This window comes from Etheostoma cragini, chromosome 1 (assembly GCF_013103735.1).
Source record: "Etheostoma cragini isolate CJK2018 chromosome 1, CSU_Ecrag_1.0, whole genome shotgun sequence".
NCBI classification, from domain to species: domain Eukaryota; kingdom Metazoa; phylum Chordata; class Actinopteri; order Perciformes; family Percidae; genus Etheostoma; species Etheostoma cragini.
In genome coordinates, this window is record NC_048407.1 from 28,984,575 (window position 1) to 29,000,930 (window position 16,356).

At 39.6% G+C, this 16,356-nt stretch overlaps 3 protein-coding genes across 6 annotated transcripts in view; 1 reads left to right on the forward strand and 2 right to left on the reverse strand.

Annotated features, from left to right (window-relative positions):
* Positions 1–2,743, forward strand: part of LOC117947602 (uncharacterized protein KIAA0355-like) — a 31,071-nt gene extending 28,328 nt beyond the window's left edge. For both annotated transcript variants that reach the window (XM_034876689.1, XM_034876699.1), the window contains exons 13-15: positions 143–280; positions 427–502; positions 727–2,743. In XM_034876689.1, the coding sequence (XP_034732580.1) occupies positions 143–280; positions 427–502; positions 727–1,062 (550 nt within the window). In that variant the 3' untranslated portion in view covers positions 1,063–2,743. The remainder of the gene's footprint in view (positions 1–142; positions 281–426; positions 503–726) is intronic.
* A 176-nt stretch (positions 2,744–2,919) lies between these two features.
* ss18l2 (ss18, like 2) lies at positions 2,920–4,261 on the reverse strand. The gene is made up of 4 exons (XM_034876760.1): positions 4,011–4,261; positions 3,570–3,646; positions 3,309–3,393; positions 2,920–3,200 (listed from the first exon to the last, which is right to left on the reverse strand). The coding sequence occupies exons 1-4, from the start codon at positions 4,077–4,079 to the stop codon at positions 3,147–3,149; spliced, it is 285 nt and encodes a 94-aa protein (XP_034732651.1). The 5' UTR covers positions 4,080–4,261; the 3' UTR covers positions 2,920–3,146.
* A 4,700-nt stretch (positions 4,262–8,961) lies between these two features.
* Positions 8,962–16,356, reverse strand: part of lsm14ab (LSM14A mRNA processing body assembly factor b) — a 9,402-nt gene continuing 2,007 nt past the window's right edge. Inside the window, exons 3-10 of one of the 3 annotated variants that reach the window (XM_034876737.1) lie at positions 14,678–14,828; positions 13,274–13,492; positions 12,964–13,044; positions 12,042–12,218; positions 11,607–11,760; positions 10,940–10,966; positions 9,712–9,952; positions 8,962–9,583 (exon numbers count right to left, since the gene is read on the reverse strand). In XM_034876737.1, coding sequence (XP_034732628.1) covers positions 9,563–9,583; positions 9,712–9,952; positions 10,940–10,966; positions 11,607–11,760; positions 12,042–12,218; positions 12,964–13,044; positions 13,274–13,492; positions 14,678–14,828 — 1,071 coding nt within the window. In that variant the 3' untranslated portion in view covers positions 8,962–9,562. Of the gene's footprint in view, positions 9,587–9,711; positions 9,953–10,939; positions 10,967–11,606; positions 11,761–12,041; positions 12,219–12,963; positions 13,045–13,273; positions 13,493–14,677; positions 14,829–16,356 lie in introns of all 3 variants that reach the window. The other 2 variants (XM_034876728.1, XM_034876746.1) reach the window with 2 other exon arrangements.

Sequence of the window (16,356 nt, forward strand, 5' to 3'; positions counted from 1 at the left end):
TTTCATAAATTTGAGATGTTCTTCATTGTGTCAAGGTGTTTAGACATCATGAAATAAATTTGAACCTGTGATTCTTTAAAATACCACATTGTTGATAGTACAATAGTAACAGTGCTGACACATCCTTTGGTTGTGTCTTCAGGGAGGCCGTAAACAGCAGCTGGTCAGCCAATCAGGGTGACTCGGCCAGCTCCAGCGACGAGACGTCTTCGGCCAATGGTGACAGTTTGTTCTCCATGTTTTCTGGGCCGGACCTCGTAGCGGCAGTTAAACAGAGGAGGTAAGTCCCAAACTCATCCACTGGCTTGGATTTTTCTCATCATCTTCATGCAGTCAGCTTTACCGTTGAGGCCTCCGCTGATAGATTGTCCCTTTTGCTACACATTATTGCTGACGTGGCTCAGATCTAAATTTCTCTGTTCTCAGAAAACACAGCTGTGGTGAGCCGGAGGTGTGCACCCTGCCCTCACCACCACTTCATCACATGTGCGACGATAACCAGGTAAAGTAGGACCCTCCCCAGTATTTATAACACTGGGCATGGATGGAACATATCTTTTAACCAGTATTGACACTTTGCAACCTACTCGTGGGGAAGATATTTTTTAAATGGCATCAGCTTTTTTTGCCATCAATAAACCATTTGAATTAGTTGGACATTTAATGTATGTCATAATTAAACTGATTGATTGTCAGCTTTGCTAATGAGTCCACTGTGTTCCACAGGACAGCAAAACTAAAACCTGGCCTCCCAAAGCGCCATGGCAACACTCCACCCACACCAACACCATGCCCAATCCCAGCTCTTCCTTGTACCAGATGAACATCCCCCCTTCCTCCCAGTGGAGCGACTCCATGCAGATGCTGCAGTCTCCTGTGTGGTCCACGGCCAGCGACTGCTCCCCTTCCACTGGCATCTCCTCTGGTTTTCCCTTCACCCAGCAGCAGCAACAGCAACAGCAACAGCAGCAGCAGCAGCAGCAACACAAACCCATGACCAAGGGCTTTAAATCCTTCCCCCTCAAACATGAGCACAGGCCCTCCTACCTTCACCAGTACTGATCAGCCTAATGTCGGTGAAGTGCCACCGAGAGCCTGTAGCTTTGCGAGATGAGCCACCGAGTGGGCCGAGCTGCAACCATTACAGTCCACACCCACTGAATTGGAAGATTTCAAAGCCTCAGAGGCAAAATTAAGTATACACACTGGCTCAACATTTTTGTATCTATATTTTTCCATGTCAAACATCCCCATTTGAAAAAGAGACATATTTTGAAGTTTTTTAACGACCGGTGCATGTTTCATGCGGGCTGCAGTTAGTCTTGTGGTCGTTTCTCTGTCTGTCGAGCTGACGTCTCCTCAGACAAGAGCTGGAGACGTGCACGGCCGTCACCCACTTGCTTCTGCAGCTGAATGTGTGTGTGTAAATGAGGGGATTTCAAGAGGGCAAGGGCTTGAAATGCTCTCATTTGGCCCATAATAAATATACTGTGTCTACATAGCTGTAACTGCCCAATCTCACGCAAGATGACTCAGAATACAGCTACCATCTACTGTTTCATAGCTTGTAAAATACTGAAGTTGATATATAAATATTTAGTTCTTTTTATTAAGAGGCTTTGAGCAGGCTCAGCATAAATATAGTAAGTCACTGCAGAGGTGTAATTTGAGAGAAATACACTACTTTTTCAAACAACTGACCAGAGTTAAGAATTATAGCAGTAACTATGTGCCATGTTGGTATTGATAGCACTTGCAGAATATTATTCTCAACCAAAGCGTTGTTCAGAAGATGAATGGTGCTGAAGAGATGAGAGGCGATCTGAGATTATTGATAAACCGTGAAGTTGCACACCCTATTGGATGAGCGCATTAGGGAACATCTTCACACCCAGAAGCGCAGTCATTTCCTCCTCTCTAATTGGCAGTTGTTTGCTCCAGATTGACACTAACTCCCATAAACCTAACTTTAGTTCCGTTTAATAATACAATATTTTTCTTGTACAATTATTGACAGTATTAATCTTATTTTTGTATTTTCTTACATGTTATACCATTACTGTATGTTAGTATTCTTGTAGGCATATTACATAAAACATTATTTTCCACCTCCCAATATGTGAAAAAGCACATTTCTTTCCTACAGAGTTGAACTACACCATCTATCTATAAAAGTTACCAAATATGCCATGCTAAACACTAAAACATTGTGTGTTTTAGGGTGTTATCGAGCCCTTGTTTCTTCGGTTTCTATGGCAATGGGCTGTATTTAAAAAGCCCAGAATGTTATCTTTTTGTGATGTTTTCGGATGCCAATGTTGCCTGTATTTATGAAATGACACCATGTTTTCAGAAAACTAACATACTTAACATGTTTACAGAGAATTGTTTGCTGTATATACATATAAATATATATCTTTTTATAGTTAATGTGCTTTGCACAATCAAGATATAGGGTTTGTTGCTTTTTGTCTGTGTTATCTCTCTAACTGTTGCAGCCTTTTTTAAAGACATCATTACAGACCTTGGACTGTAATTGTTAGCTTCTCAGCTGTGTCAAATGGTTTACTAGTGGCTTCTATAAAATTAAAAAAAATTAAAAATAAAACTTGTTGCCCTGATAGAAGATATGAAGGGGGACTGCTTGGCTTATGTTGCTTATTGTTCTCTTGAGCTGGCAACTGAAACTTTCCAAGTGTACCAGCAATGCAAAAAATGAATAAAAATGACTAGCAATTCAAAATGCTGCCTTTGTAGTTCATCTGCTTAAAAGCTGCTCACTTTTCTCCTTGCATGTTGTCTTCAGTGTCCTCAGCCCCTGCTGGAGACATTTGATATATTTGAGCATCCTGTGACCTTACACAATCTGGTCTCTGAACAGAGTGATTTCAGAAATTGACCCCCCAAGAGCAAATCTTTAAAAATAAGGTTTTAATGTACAATTCATATTAAAAGGACATTTTGTATTCACAGAATATTTTTACACGTAAACATTCAATATAGCATTACTGAACTGAAGTACCAGTGGTCCTGGTAAAGGTAATATTACTGAAAACTTATTTTTAATAAATGTTTTCTTGTGATGTAAAATATTTCCCGACCACATTGTCAAATATTTGACGCTCCACTGACAGAAGCTGCCATGATCATGTCCCTCCATGCCCATTCACAGCTGGTGTTGAGGTTTCATTAGATGTAGACTGTAAACAGAAACAATAACAGTATTAGGAATAAGCAACGACTCATGAACGCCACCGATTATAGTATTACCGCAGTGATTACTCGTTAACTGTGCTATTCGTCTTTACATTTGAGGAGGGAAGCGTGATGTCTGGGCTGGCATCAGCTATGGTTGCCAAATATACGATGTTGCGGTGCAGGATCTGTTGGTATCTGTTGAAAGAGAAGACAAAAATCCGTTGAAAGTACCCCATAAAAAGAGATTCGCATCAGCACGAGTCACACCACTTGACGGTGTGCAGACAAATATTGCATTACTGTGCTTACCACTATTTTGCATACACGCTAATTAAGTTGGTGGCAGAGCACTAAGGGTTGTTTTAACTTACTGTACACATTCCACTGCTCGTCCTTTCTGCATGTACTCAGTGATGCATCTTATTAACTGGTCGTTTTCATCTAGCAGCTGGGAGGGACAGACAAAACAGAAGATGAACCGACCTGACTAATAGAGCAGGTAATATTTCGATTTTAGCAGACGTTAGCGACTACTGGAAACAACAAAGCCACTGTGTGCAACACCAACTATTTTTTGTTGTAAGTACAGAACAAAAATAATGTTGGTATTTAGCATGAATTGAGCCTAATTGTAAACAAAGAGTGAAGTAAACTAACGTTGGTGAACTGTGAACAAGTTAGCTAGTGGCTAGCTAATTGCTAAAGCTCACACTAGGTGAATGGGCGGTGATATAGCTAGCTAGCTAGCTAAGCTAACAGCTGCCGTTAGTTAACCTAGCCGCTTTGTTTAATATCCTTTACTTGTGTCTTACCCACTGTATTGTTTCCTGGTTAATTTTCGCCTTTCCTCTGAGTTTTTTTGGCACAAAGACAATCGACATTTTGTGTCGCAGTTGGTTTGCCACTTGTTTAACGCTAGCTACTACAGAACGCGTCTTCTACTACTGACTTTGTCTTCTTCCTTGATTGTGTTGATCGACGACCGTGTCATCTTGTTGCACTACCGCCATCTTCCGGAGAGCTGTAGTATAACAATACTGAATTAAAAAGTTAACCCGGAGTGTTTCCGACATCGGAGGCCTACAAATACCTAATACCTCATAGGCTACCTTTAAAATATTGGTCGTTGTGACATTATGGGTGTAGCTATAGAGATGGTCCTTGGTAAAGAGCCTTAGAATTTGATAACGCCCTCTATCACAAAATCTCGCAAGTTTAGACCCCCAAACCGTTATTGCTGCATATATGCCTATACACCTGTCAGCACTGAGACTGTAATCTAGATTGGAAATCTACCTACATTTCTCGATTGTTAAATGCAAAGGCGTTTTTAATGGTCTTTGGCATAATGCAGACACTAGGCTACTTGGCCTAATGCTCAATCGTCTGTTTGACGTCAGCTATACATAATTGTCAGCCATTATTGTCGGCCAGTGGGTCTGTAACCTATTTTAGCCTGTACACATAGGTCATGCTCCATAGACCTGACGTCTCACTTCATGTCTACACATCTGTGAATGTGAGGGTAGGTAGGGGGTGTATTGTGTGTGGTTAGTCATTGAAGCATTGGATGAAATATTGTATGATTATGTTCTGTGTAAGTTAACTATGTTATTGTGTGTGTAGGCCTATGCGCAATGTGTCTTCATTTGTTTCTTTTGAAAGCCTAAGACAAATATCTCCTTTAGGTGACAATAAAGGCTTATCTTATCTTATCTTATCTTATGTTTGTACGCCTATGTAGGCTAATGTTAAACCTCTTAATTCCTGCATTTAGGCTAAATAAGTAAAATCCTTTTAGGAGCAGGCCTAGCTAGCTCAAGAAACCTTATTGAAATGATTTGATGACAATGACATGTTCCTCTAAAGTGGATTCATTCACACATAGTAAATGCAGATTCTATTCTAGGGCTTTATTGTCTCCCCTGTCAGCAGCCAAAATGTTGAAAGCTGCCCACTGACCCCTTGCTGTGTCCGAAAATGGTATGGAGTTTATATATGGGGTTCCATTTGTGCCAACATTCAATTCACATGCTTACTAACCAGGGTTTGATTCCACGCTAGAAAAAGCCATATTAAACACAGATACAGATTTGTATTCACAGCAGACCAAACAACTAAACAGCAGGCTACTACAGTGGCAGCTGTGGCTAGAGAAAATTTGATTTAGCTTACAGCCCACCTCCCCATCAGCATATACTCTACCTGATTTAAAGATTACACTTCATGTCTAAACAGTTTAAAATTAGGGTAGGCCTAACGTTAGCCTAATTTGCCAAAGTTATTACTTTTCAGGAGATAAAAAACAGGCTTCTGTGGGGAAAAGGGCAGTGCAAGATCTTCCTTCCCACGCTACTTTGAGCCTGCAGTCAAGTGCAGTTTTTTTTTTTAAGTTGACGGCGATAGTCAATTCCCAGAGATGTCTGTTTAGTTTAGTTTGATCGAAATGGCTGTGGCCAAAAGCGCTGTGTGTTTTAATGGTCTGGTTGGCTCCGTATGTTTTGGCGCGCTGCAACTCACAACCCGCTGCATGTAGCCTACTCACTATTTTGGCCATCTTGCATTAATACAATGATAAAGGGAGGATTATGACACCCCATTCAACTGCTATTTTAATTTAATTAATATAATGTAGGCTAAATAATCTGGAAGTTGAAGTTGTTATTCCAACTGGGTGGGCAAATAACCGTTAAATGATGATCTGTGACTCATTGTGAAAGAGTGCTACCTGCCCATTAACCTCCTGCTGTGGCCAAAAATAGTAATGCAGCTTCTTGCCCCTCTGACTAGTATTGCCCCTACTAAGGGGTAGGGGTAAGGGGTAATGCAGCGGTCGGGCGTTCGGTTCCAACATGCAACCCTTTGCTGTATGTCGTTCATGTCTAAAGCTGTCTTATCGAACAAAGACCTAAAACGCCACTCAAAAATCCAAGTAACTAATTCTGCATGTTATATAATTGTAGTATAAAGTACAATATTTCCTTCTGAAAGTAGAAAGTGCCATGAAAAGATTCATTTAAAGCACAGGTACCTTACATTTGTACTGTACATGCACTTCACAACCTACCACTGGTAATGTTAAACAAATGTTACCAAGCTGAAAATGTGACTTGATGGATGTTTTGTTTTTTTATAATGTGAAGTATTTAACCTACTCTGTCCCATCTTTACTGTTTTTATTGTCTGCAATGGATGAATCCTCGTGCATATACTGTAGACATAGTTACATTAAACAGCACATATGTATGTCCTCGGAGGATAACATTTTACATTTTAAACACTCTATGAACTGTCCTCATGTGCCACTCTCAGGCCAAAATGCCCAAACTGACCCAGGACCAGCTATGACCCCTCACAGGATCTGGAAAGAATTCTCAATCTCCCTAAGAATAACCGTCTTAGCAACAATATTCCTAAGAGAAACCGTCGTAGCAACTGTAAAGTCATTTGTTCGAATGTAAATTCAGCCAGTTTTAGTTTTAGTTTTGTGTAACCAAAAAACAGAAATAACAAAATGTTTTTTTTTTTTCATATTCTACATCACACGGTCTGACGTGAAACAGGGACTGAACTGTATATTATTAAGTCCTATGATATGATGTAATCATTCAGATTTAACTTGTGTATTTCCCAAACTAAACTGGAAATAAGTAGTACTAGATAAGTTACACATGGATGGCCAGGCAATAAAACATTGTTTTTTCCTGAATATAATAAAATCACACAAATATATTAAATAAAATAATGAGATGTAGTAAATAAGCTCAACACGTGTTTTTTTTTAATTGGTCTGAGAATGATGACACTAAAGGATTTAGTGGGCAAGTGTACCTTGAGTAAAATTTTACTGTAGGGTGTTGCTTTTCTTTTGTTACATTTAAACGTGTCTTGTCTGCTGAAGGCCACTGTATGAACTAACAATTTGTACTCAAAAAGTCAATTTCTACAACAAAATAACCACAAATAAAAGCGAGGCTCAGAGATATGCGTTGCGGAAGAAGAACTAAAAAAAAAAATTCAGGAGCATGTGGATTAAAAGAAAGAAAGAGACATGATATTGTACAACTCTTTATTTTACATAAAAACTTAATTTTGCTGATATTCTCATGAAAACAATTCCTGGTTTACAATTCCAGTGACTGGAAGGAGTAACAAACATATGAAAACATGTCAGTTTGAAATACTTTTTGTCTCAAATTCTGTCTTGCTGGTTATTGCGAAAAGCCCACCTAAAGTGATGGTTCCTACGGTTATCATGCAGTGATCAGCAACCTGTGCGCTCTCCAGCTAAACAGCACATATTCAACTGGGTTGCTTGGTTTTAAACAACCACAGCTACTGAGAAGGAGCTATACTTGTAGTGCTATCAATACTTTTGTCGACTTTTAAGTTAAAGGGAGAGCTATAAAAATTCAACACTCTGAAGGCACTCCCTAAAGTACGAACAAATCAGAGCCAAAAAGACAGAAATATCCTCCCGCTAAATAAAGCGGCACCAAATCCAGGTCAAGTCCCTTTGTTCACAAATTGGTAAAAAAAAAAAATAGTAATGATAATAATAATTCAACCCAGAGAACACTACCATTGACAACAATGCAACAAAAAGCTACAAACAGGTCAAAGGGCTGATATCTATCAGACATTTTTGAACATACGTTTTGAGACAGCATCATCATTCAATCATAAACAAGATTTCCCATTTTCAGTAAACAATCCACTGCGAACAAGCACTGCAAGCACACTTTTACAGCTAACAGTGGAAAAACAATGCTGCTGACCCAACTGTAACACAAGTCAAACAATGCTGATAACAAAAGAACACACATTAACGGATGGCTCAGTATGTTTTGGACATAGAAAGGTAGATTTGAAGTACTAAAATGAGAAACCATGTACTTAGATGCTGACAATTTTTTTTTCTTCAACCAAATGCTCACTTTTCTTTTTGGCAAAATAGCAGAGCTTTCAAAAAAAAAATCTAATCAAATCTAGCTTGTTCAAGGCCATTCTGACTGCAGGTTTTAACTGAATACACTCAAGGCTTTCCTTTTCTATGAACTTAAAATAGTAATATGTTCCTCTTTCACAGACACAAATCATGGGAATGCTCCTTGTTTAGTCAACTATACAAAAACAGACCCAACCAAAAACACTCTATAGTAAACATAATGTTTCTAAAGCTAATGCCGTAAACCCCATTAATCAATCAAATGGCTAGTTCGTATTGATTGCCTGCATTAGCCCCGGATCAGACAGAGCGCATTTTAGCACCTTAGGGCAGCTTTTTGAGCCTCACCTTTTGTGAGTGCCCTGAATGCCTCAAGTTGAAAACAAATTCACTTCAGAGCTAAACAAGTGCCTGACGTCATTTCACTTCAAAGCAAAAATAATGGCTGGCTGAGGACAGGTGATTCGCTGTTTGCCTAGCAAGATTGACACGAAGACTTCAACAAAAAAGGCAGTGCGGTGCGCCTCGTGATTTGCAACCTGTAAATTTGCTCAGTTTGATTGGGGCTTTAGGTTGCCGCCATTAATCAGCACAGTTCCAGCCACAAACCTAAAGCAGAAATGTATAATTCATCCAAAGTGGAAGGATTATGGGGTCAAACTATGATCTACGCGGTTCTAAATTCTGAATGCACATTTCTAAATGATACAAGTACGATTACGTCTGGTGAGCCACAATTTGCGTGAGGGGGCACCAAGTTGAAGATGAGATAGATATACATTCATTCATTCATTACAATATTCAGTTCAGATTTAGTTTCTTTTAGCTGGGCTTGAGCTCACTGCTTCATTGAGAATAAATGGATGTCCAATAAAAAAGGTTTCCTGCAAACTGGGTAAAAACTACTGAACGCATGGCAACCAAGGTAAGCAAGTCTGAGCAGAGAAAAATACGGTGCAACAGGCAGAGCAGTGAATTTTGGTGCCGACATATGTCATAAGATCAAAAAATGAAATAAAGTAAAAGTAAAGCTATTGATCACATGGACTGTGATCCACTCACAGATTCAGTGGGCTTTTCTGCAAACAGCTTTCAATATCAAAGACAATTTCACTAAGAAATAAACTTGACCGATGCAAAAATACAGACTTACTCCAAAGCAAGGTATTTACACATGTTCTAGTCCATCTGATGACTGCTTGTCAAAAAAATGTCTGGGGCAAAACAACAAAAAAGCCTAATTCTCAAAGTGGAGAAAAGGAAGCTGCACTTTCACCCCTGATGTAAAGCAGTCGGTGCTGGTGACTGAAAGGATGTCTTCATTCTTTTTGTCAAATATTGAGACCAAAGATTTCTTCAACAAGAATAATTTCATGATGAGGGGCTAAAATTATTTGAGGATCCATCGCTAAAGTACTATGCAGCCACCTTGTTGTCCTTCTGGAAAAAAAACAAACATCAAAAGTTTAGAACAGACGTAAATTGTTCTTTTTTTCTACATCCTGCACTTGTATAATACTTAAGCATTGTATGTGATGTCTGAGCTCTAAAGACGATAGATTTACCCTGTATTCAAAATCAGAAAATTCCCGGCCTCCTCTGCCACCTCTGAATCCGCCTCTGAAACCAGGTGGAGGACCCCGGGGTGGCCCGAAGGAACCTCTGCTCAGTGGTCGCCCTCGGCCTCCACGGGGCCCCATGAAGCCTCGGCCACGGAAGCCTCCTCTTCCTCGGTTGTGCCTCAGAGGAATCCCGAATGTCTCAGCATTCATTCGTCTCTCTTCCGCCCAGGTTGTCCTTCGCTCCCTGAGACACAAAGACCCATCAGGATCCAACTTTTTGGGTAACAAACACCTCTACAAATAATACTGATGTAAGGGGAGGCACCATTGGCTTAAAAAAAATAATATTCTGGCTCCCAATTTGAACATTTTATGCAAACATAGGGCTGCACAATTATGGGAAAAATAACCACAATCATTTTGGTCAATATTGAAATCTCAATTATTTAACACATTAACTTTTGGATATAAAGGATAGTGTCCAGGGTATAATCTTGTTCTTTATCTCACAGAAAGAGGCTTTGGATGAGAATAAAATCTGTTTTACTACTGTGAGCCGGTCCAGCCTTTACAGATATCACACATAACTATACACAGCGAATGAACAATTCCAGATGCATAACACAATATTACATGTCACATTTTTCACTCACTGTGACCACTACAAGCCTACTGTCATTACTTAAAAATTGTGCTAACATATGAACCACAGTGTTGCCCTCAGTGAGCGTATTTACTAGCTACGTAAGGAAAAATCCAGCACATAGACGGTACCTTAGAATAACGTTACATAACTCATGTTGACTCATTTTACATACAGTTTAACATAAACTAAATGCTGAGGGAACATTACTATGATTTTTCATGTTGGTTTTGAGCGGTAGGCCTATGCACCCAGCTGGAAAAAGTTTTAAACAGTACGTGAAGACATCGTGTCGGGGGACTAAGTGTACTCGAGCGGGGAGGGGGAGGCACCGCAGGGTTAGCCAACATTAACTTTTCCCAGACCACGGAGCTGGATTTGCCTTTTTTTGCTCACCGAACGCTGCTGTGGCTGCCCTCCTTCTGCCATCTTTACCGGCACTGAGTTTTTAAATTTTCACATTTAATATCTAAAATACTTTTTTATTTTGTGATACTATCTATGTAGGTTGTACATTTACATGAATGTTTTGGTCATATTCACCTAAGGTGCCTCCCTCAACACATGTAAGAAAAATGTGTGTCTTACCTTGAAAATCCTCTTTCACCCCCTTTACTATAAGAAAAAAGCAAATGTATTTTAGTGTTTCAATGAGTACAATTCCCACTTTTAAATACATGTGTAATGATCATTTTTTTAAATGATATAGTGAGTTTTGAGAATATTTCACAAAGATACCGTTCAGGCCGACAGTAACACATATGGAGTTCAATTAGAGCCCCAATTCAATTAAATACAGCTCTAACAGAGAAAAAAAAAAGGGTACTCTGGAAAAATGTTGATCCTCACTGAGCTTTGTTGCACCGCAGTCCTCCGTTATCTGGCTAAACACTGTGTGCCAATCAGATGTTTAAATGCCTGTCCAGTTACAATAAAATCATGTGGAAAACAATGTGCAATAATTCTACATTTTAACTTGCAGGCATCAAGACAGAATATCAAACAAATTTCTAGGTGACTTTCCAGAGTCGTAAAACCTAATGATCCCTCAAACTGGACCACCTGCTTTGTATTTAATCTTTTTCATCAATATAGACCCTTGCTTTGTGTAAGCATTGCTGTAATAAGTCTGAGAACAGCCTTGAGCAATAGCATCAGAATTCATTCTATCAGAATAGTTTTAGGTTTATTTAAAAAACAACAATGAATTGAGTACAATTGCACAACAGTTTAAAGTGTGGAAATATTGAGGTACCTTAAGTCATCGGCAGACAGGTTATCAAAGAAGGATTTGGACTTGTCATAGTAGGTGTTTATCACAGCCTCCTCCTCCTCGTTGGTCCCCTCATTGGCTGCATGTTCTGACTCAGCAGCTTCTTCTCCATTCAGCGCCTTTTCAGTCTTGTCATCTGTGGTTGGAAGACATGTTGTAAAATAGTAAGCACTTTAAATACTGAGTGACCTAACAACAAGGAGGTAAATGAGTGCTTCTGTGTTTTAGATGGAACTGATGAAAAATGCCCAGCAGTTGTGAAATGTAAATGTAGTGCTGGGTTTCCAACTTGTAGCTGGTGTAAGTGTCATGTCATGAGAAAATGTCAATCTGATCCAATGTAAAAGCTGAAGACTGACATGTCCTGGCAGGTTTCCCGTTGTTGCCCTATAGGAATTGAGTGTTTTGAAGCCGTACCTTTCAGTTTGAGCTTGTTCTGGAGCTCTTTATCAATTTCATCTTTGTTGAACTGGGCGTTGGCAGTCTCAAAGTCAAAGTCCTCTTCAAACTTCATGGCGCCATCCCTACGTACGTTTACTGTACCTCTGCTGCGGTTTCCCCTTCCACGGCCACGACGGGTGATCTGAGCCCCAGCTGAGAAATGAACAGAGGAAAACTGAAATCTAGCAATGCTCCAACAAGCAACATCTAGGCCCACACTGCAGTAAAAAAATATTGGGACAGTGTTACGCTATCTTTATACTACCGCACAATTAATTCAAAATAAAAACATGCCTTAGAGATTTAAGTGCTTTAATTTGAGGATGTTACATCCACCTCAAACAGTGTCGGAACTGCAGCCATTCCAATGCATCAAGCCCCAATATGTGCCAAAGTTAAAAAAAACAAACATTAACAGTAAGTCACCAAGATGTAATAATTGTTGTGAATCGTCTTTCAGTCTGTGCCTGGCTGTAGTCTGGGTTGTAGACATCAGACTCCTCATGGCTTTCCTGGTAATGCACACCTCCAACCACCTTTAAAGCTGACTGTCAGCACTTAAACCTCATTGTTCTGTCACAATCAGTCCGATGTGTTAGACCACAGAAACACAAATATGTTTGGATTGCACTGTAGATTTGGAATTTATCAACTAAAAATTAAATACTAGGAGATTAGTAAATAAATTAGACAAGATTTTCTAAATTAAATGATTTTCTTTCCCCAATATAAACAATCACCATGCCAACAATCAGACACATTCTGAGGGGAAAACTGATGTAATCACAGTAAACCCTGTTCTGTCCATAAGTTAAAATTACTACTGTTATTATTATTACTACTACTTATGAAAACAAATTTTTAGTGCATGTAAAATACTGTGTTAATAACTACATACCAGCTTGACGCTTGTTGGGGTCTCGGTTTTCTAGAGCAGCTTTTTCATGATCTGGCTGGGACACCTTCTGAACCTCAGGAGCTAAACAGCAAAAACACCATTTACCATCAATTTAACTCAATGTAAAGTGGTGAGGCTCTAACAAATGCCGATCTCTCATGTATTTTGTAAAAGAACTTTGTAACTATGTTTAGATAGGTGCTATACAGTGGATTATTATCTACACGCACACAATTGCAACCTAGTAAAATATGCCAAATACTTCAGACATTACACAGATTAGCAAACTTTTATAGTTGTGGAAATGAACCATGAGAAGTCCGTGTATCTTCACCCTTTCTCTGCTCCAGGAGGTCTGGGGGCTTCTGGTTGCCAGCACTGCTAGTGGTGGGTCTGGGAGCGGCCACCCCCGCCTGACTCCTCTGTCCTACAGGTGCAGGCGGTGCTGGGGCAGCAGATGGTGGGGCCTTCACTGCCTGCTCCAGGGTTGGACGTTTGGTTAAAGAGTCCAGCTGGGGGCTGGTGCGACCTGCAGAAAGCAGCGGAGCAAGATTCAAACTATATGATTTTCTTAAAAGCAGGGGCAGCATAGTTTATCTTGCAGCAGCCAACAGAGGCAATGACAGTTTGGGGATACATCCAATGTCGAGTCATACATAACATTCAGTATGATGTACATGTGGCAAAATACCTGGAAATAATTACTTTAACTCTGACCAGGAAGGTTCTTCCATTATATTGGAAATAAACACTGACATCTAATATTTACTAATATGCCAACGTACGTTATGTCTAATATGTCAATGTTTTTCCACTTTAAGTACTTTAAAATGCGTATTCGTCTCCACTAATCCCATTGCACCACATCATGGGGTTCAGGTGCACAGTAGGAAACTCAAAAGCTGACATGCAGCTGTGCTCTGTTCAAATAAGCAGGATTCAAAATGTCCAAAATTGCCTGAGAAACGGATGCTTTGCTTGTTTAAAAATTGTTCAACTGCTTGAGTGGTCATTAAAAAGCTTTAGACAAATCATGGCAGTAAAATATGAAAAGAAAAATCTACAGCTTCTAACCTTGACATTAATCCACTAAGGTCACTGGTTCTCAAAGTCCTTTGAGCAGAGTTAAAACTAGTGACTATAAGCAGAATTCATAACACAATAATTTAAAGATTGAGACTGGAAACTGTAGAAAAAAAACAAGAGAAGACGGACGGATAAGGTCCTAGGCTAAAGCTAACTCCTTTGGCTAATCCTACAGAGCATTTTCCTCGCCAAAATACAATCTCTTGTGGAAAAAATGGCTGAACTGCGGCTGCGGATCATCACACATGAATGAATCATGGACTGCAACATCATGATTTTCACAGAAAAACATGGTAAGAACAGCGGCGTTCCTAAGCTTAGCGATTGAGCTAAAGGGACGCTACGCCCTCCGGTCTCATTTAAATCCTCGTTTTACAACAGCCAGCATTCGCAATGTTGCATTGCTGCCACATTCTGAAACTAGTCCATTACAAGAACAAAAATCAAATTGTGCTTGCCTTGTCACTTGAAATAGGCAATTATCCCAGATAACAGTTTGTGTCCGTTTTTGTCACAAAAGTAAATCCTATCATCATGTGGAAACACGATCCATTTTCACAGCCTCTGTTTGTGGTACATCCTGTGAATCCATACAGTGAATAGACACTTATTTTTAACAACGCTTTACCTCCTGCTCCGGCAGATCCAAACTGCTGAGCTGCAAGGGGTGTAACACCAAACTGGCTGTATGGTGGGACAGGGGCCTTGCTGAGTGGAGCATAGGAGCCAGCCGACTGGAACGATGGTCCTGCTGCAGAATTTGTGGATCCAAGTGACGACTAGAAAAACAAATAGAGTCAATTGGAAAATCATGATAACACCAACTGCCAAAAACAGCACCATCACACAAATTCACATAGAGTACAAATAAACAGAAGATGGAGGTGTTTTTATTTTAACTACATTATGGTACTACTTTGGTCTCAGCAAAAAGCCTACTTCTCTGAATAAGCAAGTGTCGAAGTCCTCAGTGTCTATACCTTTTTTTGGACCAACAACATCTAGCATTAGCTGTGGAACTATGTTAGTTCAATTGTTATTAGTGCAAAATAAATTTCACTTTGAATGCAATTTAGAAGCTAAAATTTGATTGGCTATGTCGCCAAACCATTTCTTGTTTGCTTAAGATTTCTATGCTTAAATTGTTTCGTCATCACATGAAAAGCACAGTTGTAATGAAATTAACGACGGCTGAATTTGCCTCTGAAAACGATTCTTTCTAAAAACTCCGTCCCGAGTGAAAATTTTGGAAATCTTCGTTTGCATGTAAACTGAGACAAAGCGGAGGTTTAGGCAGCGAAGAGAGAGGAAGAGGTTTGTTGCTGTTGTTCCTATTTTCGGGATTCTGATTGGCAGACATGGGCTTGAGCTTCTTGTTGCACTGTTACCTACAGGTTGGGCATGCTCTTGACTTTTCTGAAAACTGACACCTGTGCACGATCTTATTTTGGAAAACAGAGAGGTTGAAATGTCCGTTTATGAAAATAGCTGGCCACGTGTAAACGTAGCCTGTGACAAGTCAAAATGTCCGCTATGAAAAGGATCTTTTTTGAGCCTGAGTAGCAGGTGATGATTTGATTGTGTTTCATAACACCATTTTAACAAAAGTAAAATTGAAATAGTGGTTCTGAGTTCTCATGTATAAATACTTGTCAAATCTGAAGAAAATCTTTATTGACAAATTATTTTTAAACTGCTGCAATCTTTATAACAAAACAAAAAAAATTCACAATACTACCGGTAACTACAACTGAAGTAGTGTTTGTCCATCTGTATGATTTTGCACTGCTAATAAAGTTTTATTATTAACAGTAAACCTATTTAATATTACAAAAAAACATATTTTGTGATATATACACACTCAACCACCTGCCAAATGCGGGTGAATTTAGCAATTGGCGGGTAAAACTGTCAATCTACCGATCACATTGGCAGGTAACCAATGATAATTGAGTGATTCAGAGGCGCAACTATCGGAAAGCAAGGTACGTAGTTGCTTACGGGTCCGATCACATTTTCATTACTTGCTACAAACCCAGCAGTCCCATGTAAAGCTACTGACCAAGCGGAGTGAGAATGGGTCAAATTCATTTCCTTGTTTCTGATATAAAGGCAAGACATGTGTGAATCGAACAGCTCACATTTACCAACGAACAGTGAAAGACCGTGCAAAACATTTCAGACTGTCCTGCCAACAGGTTTACATTTTAACATCAAGGGACGCCTAATGTTTTTTCACTATAAAGTCGCTGAAAGTTTCTGCTGTTTCAATCCTGTCGGCTCTCTGCAGTGGGGGGGGGGGGGGGG

What these genes read in the sequence shown, in the direction of transcription:
- ss18l2 (XM_034876760.1), bottom strand. Translation starts at nt 4,079, where the DNA reads ATGTCGATTGTCTTTGTGCCAAAAAAACTCAGAGGAAAGGCGAAAATT. An exon ending in ACCAGGAAACAATACAGTGG is followed by an intron (nt 3,647 to 4,010) that starts GTAAGACACAAG and finishes TGTCCCTCCCAG; the next exon opens with CTGCTAGATGAAAACGACCA. An exon ending in CGAGCAGTGGAATGTGTACA is followed by an intron (nt 3,394 to 3,569) that starts GTAAGTTAAAAC and finishes CTCTTTCAACAG; the next exon opens with ATACCAACAGATCCTGCACC.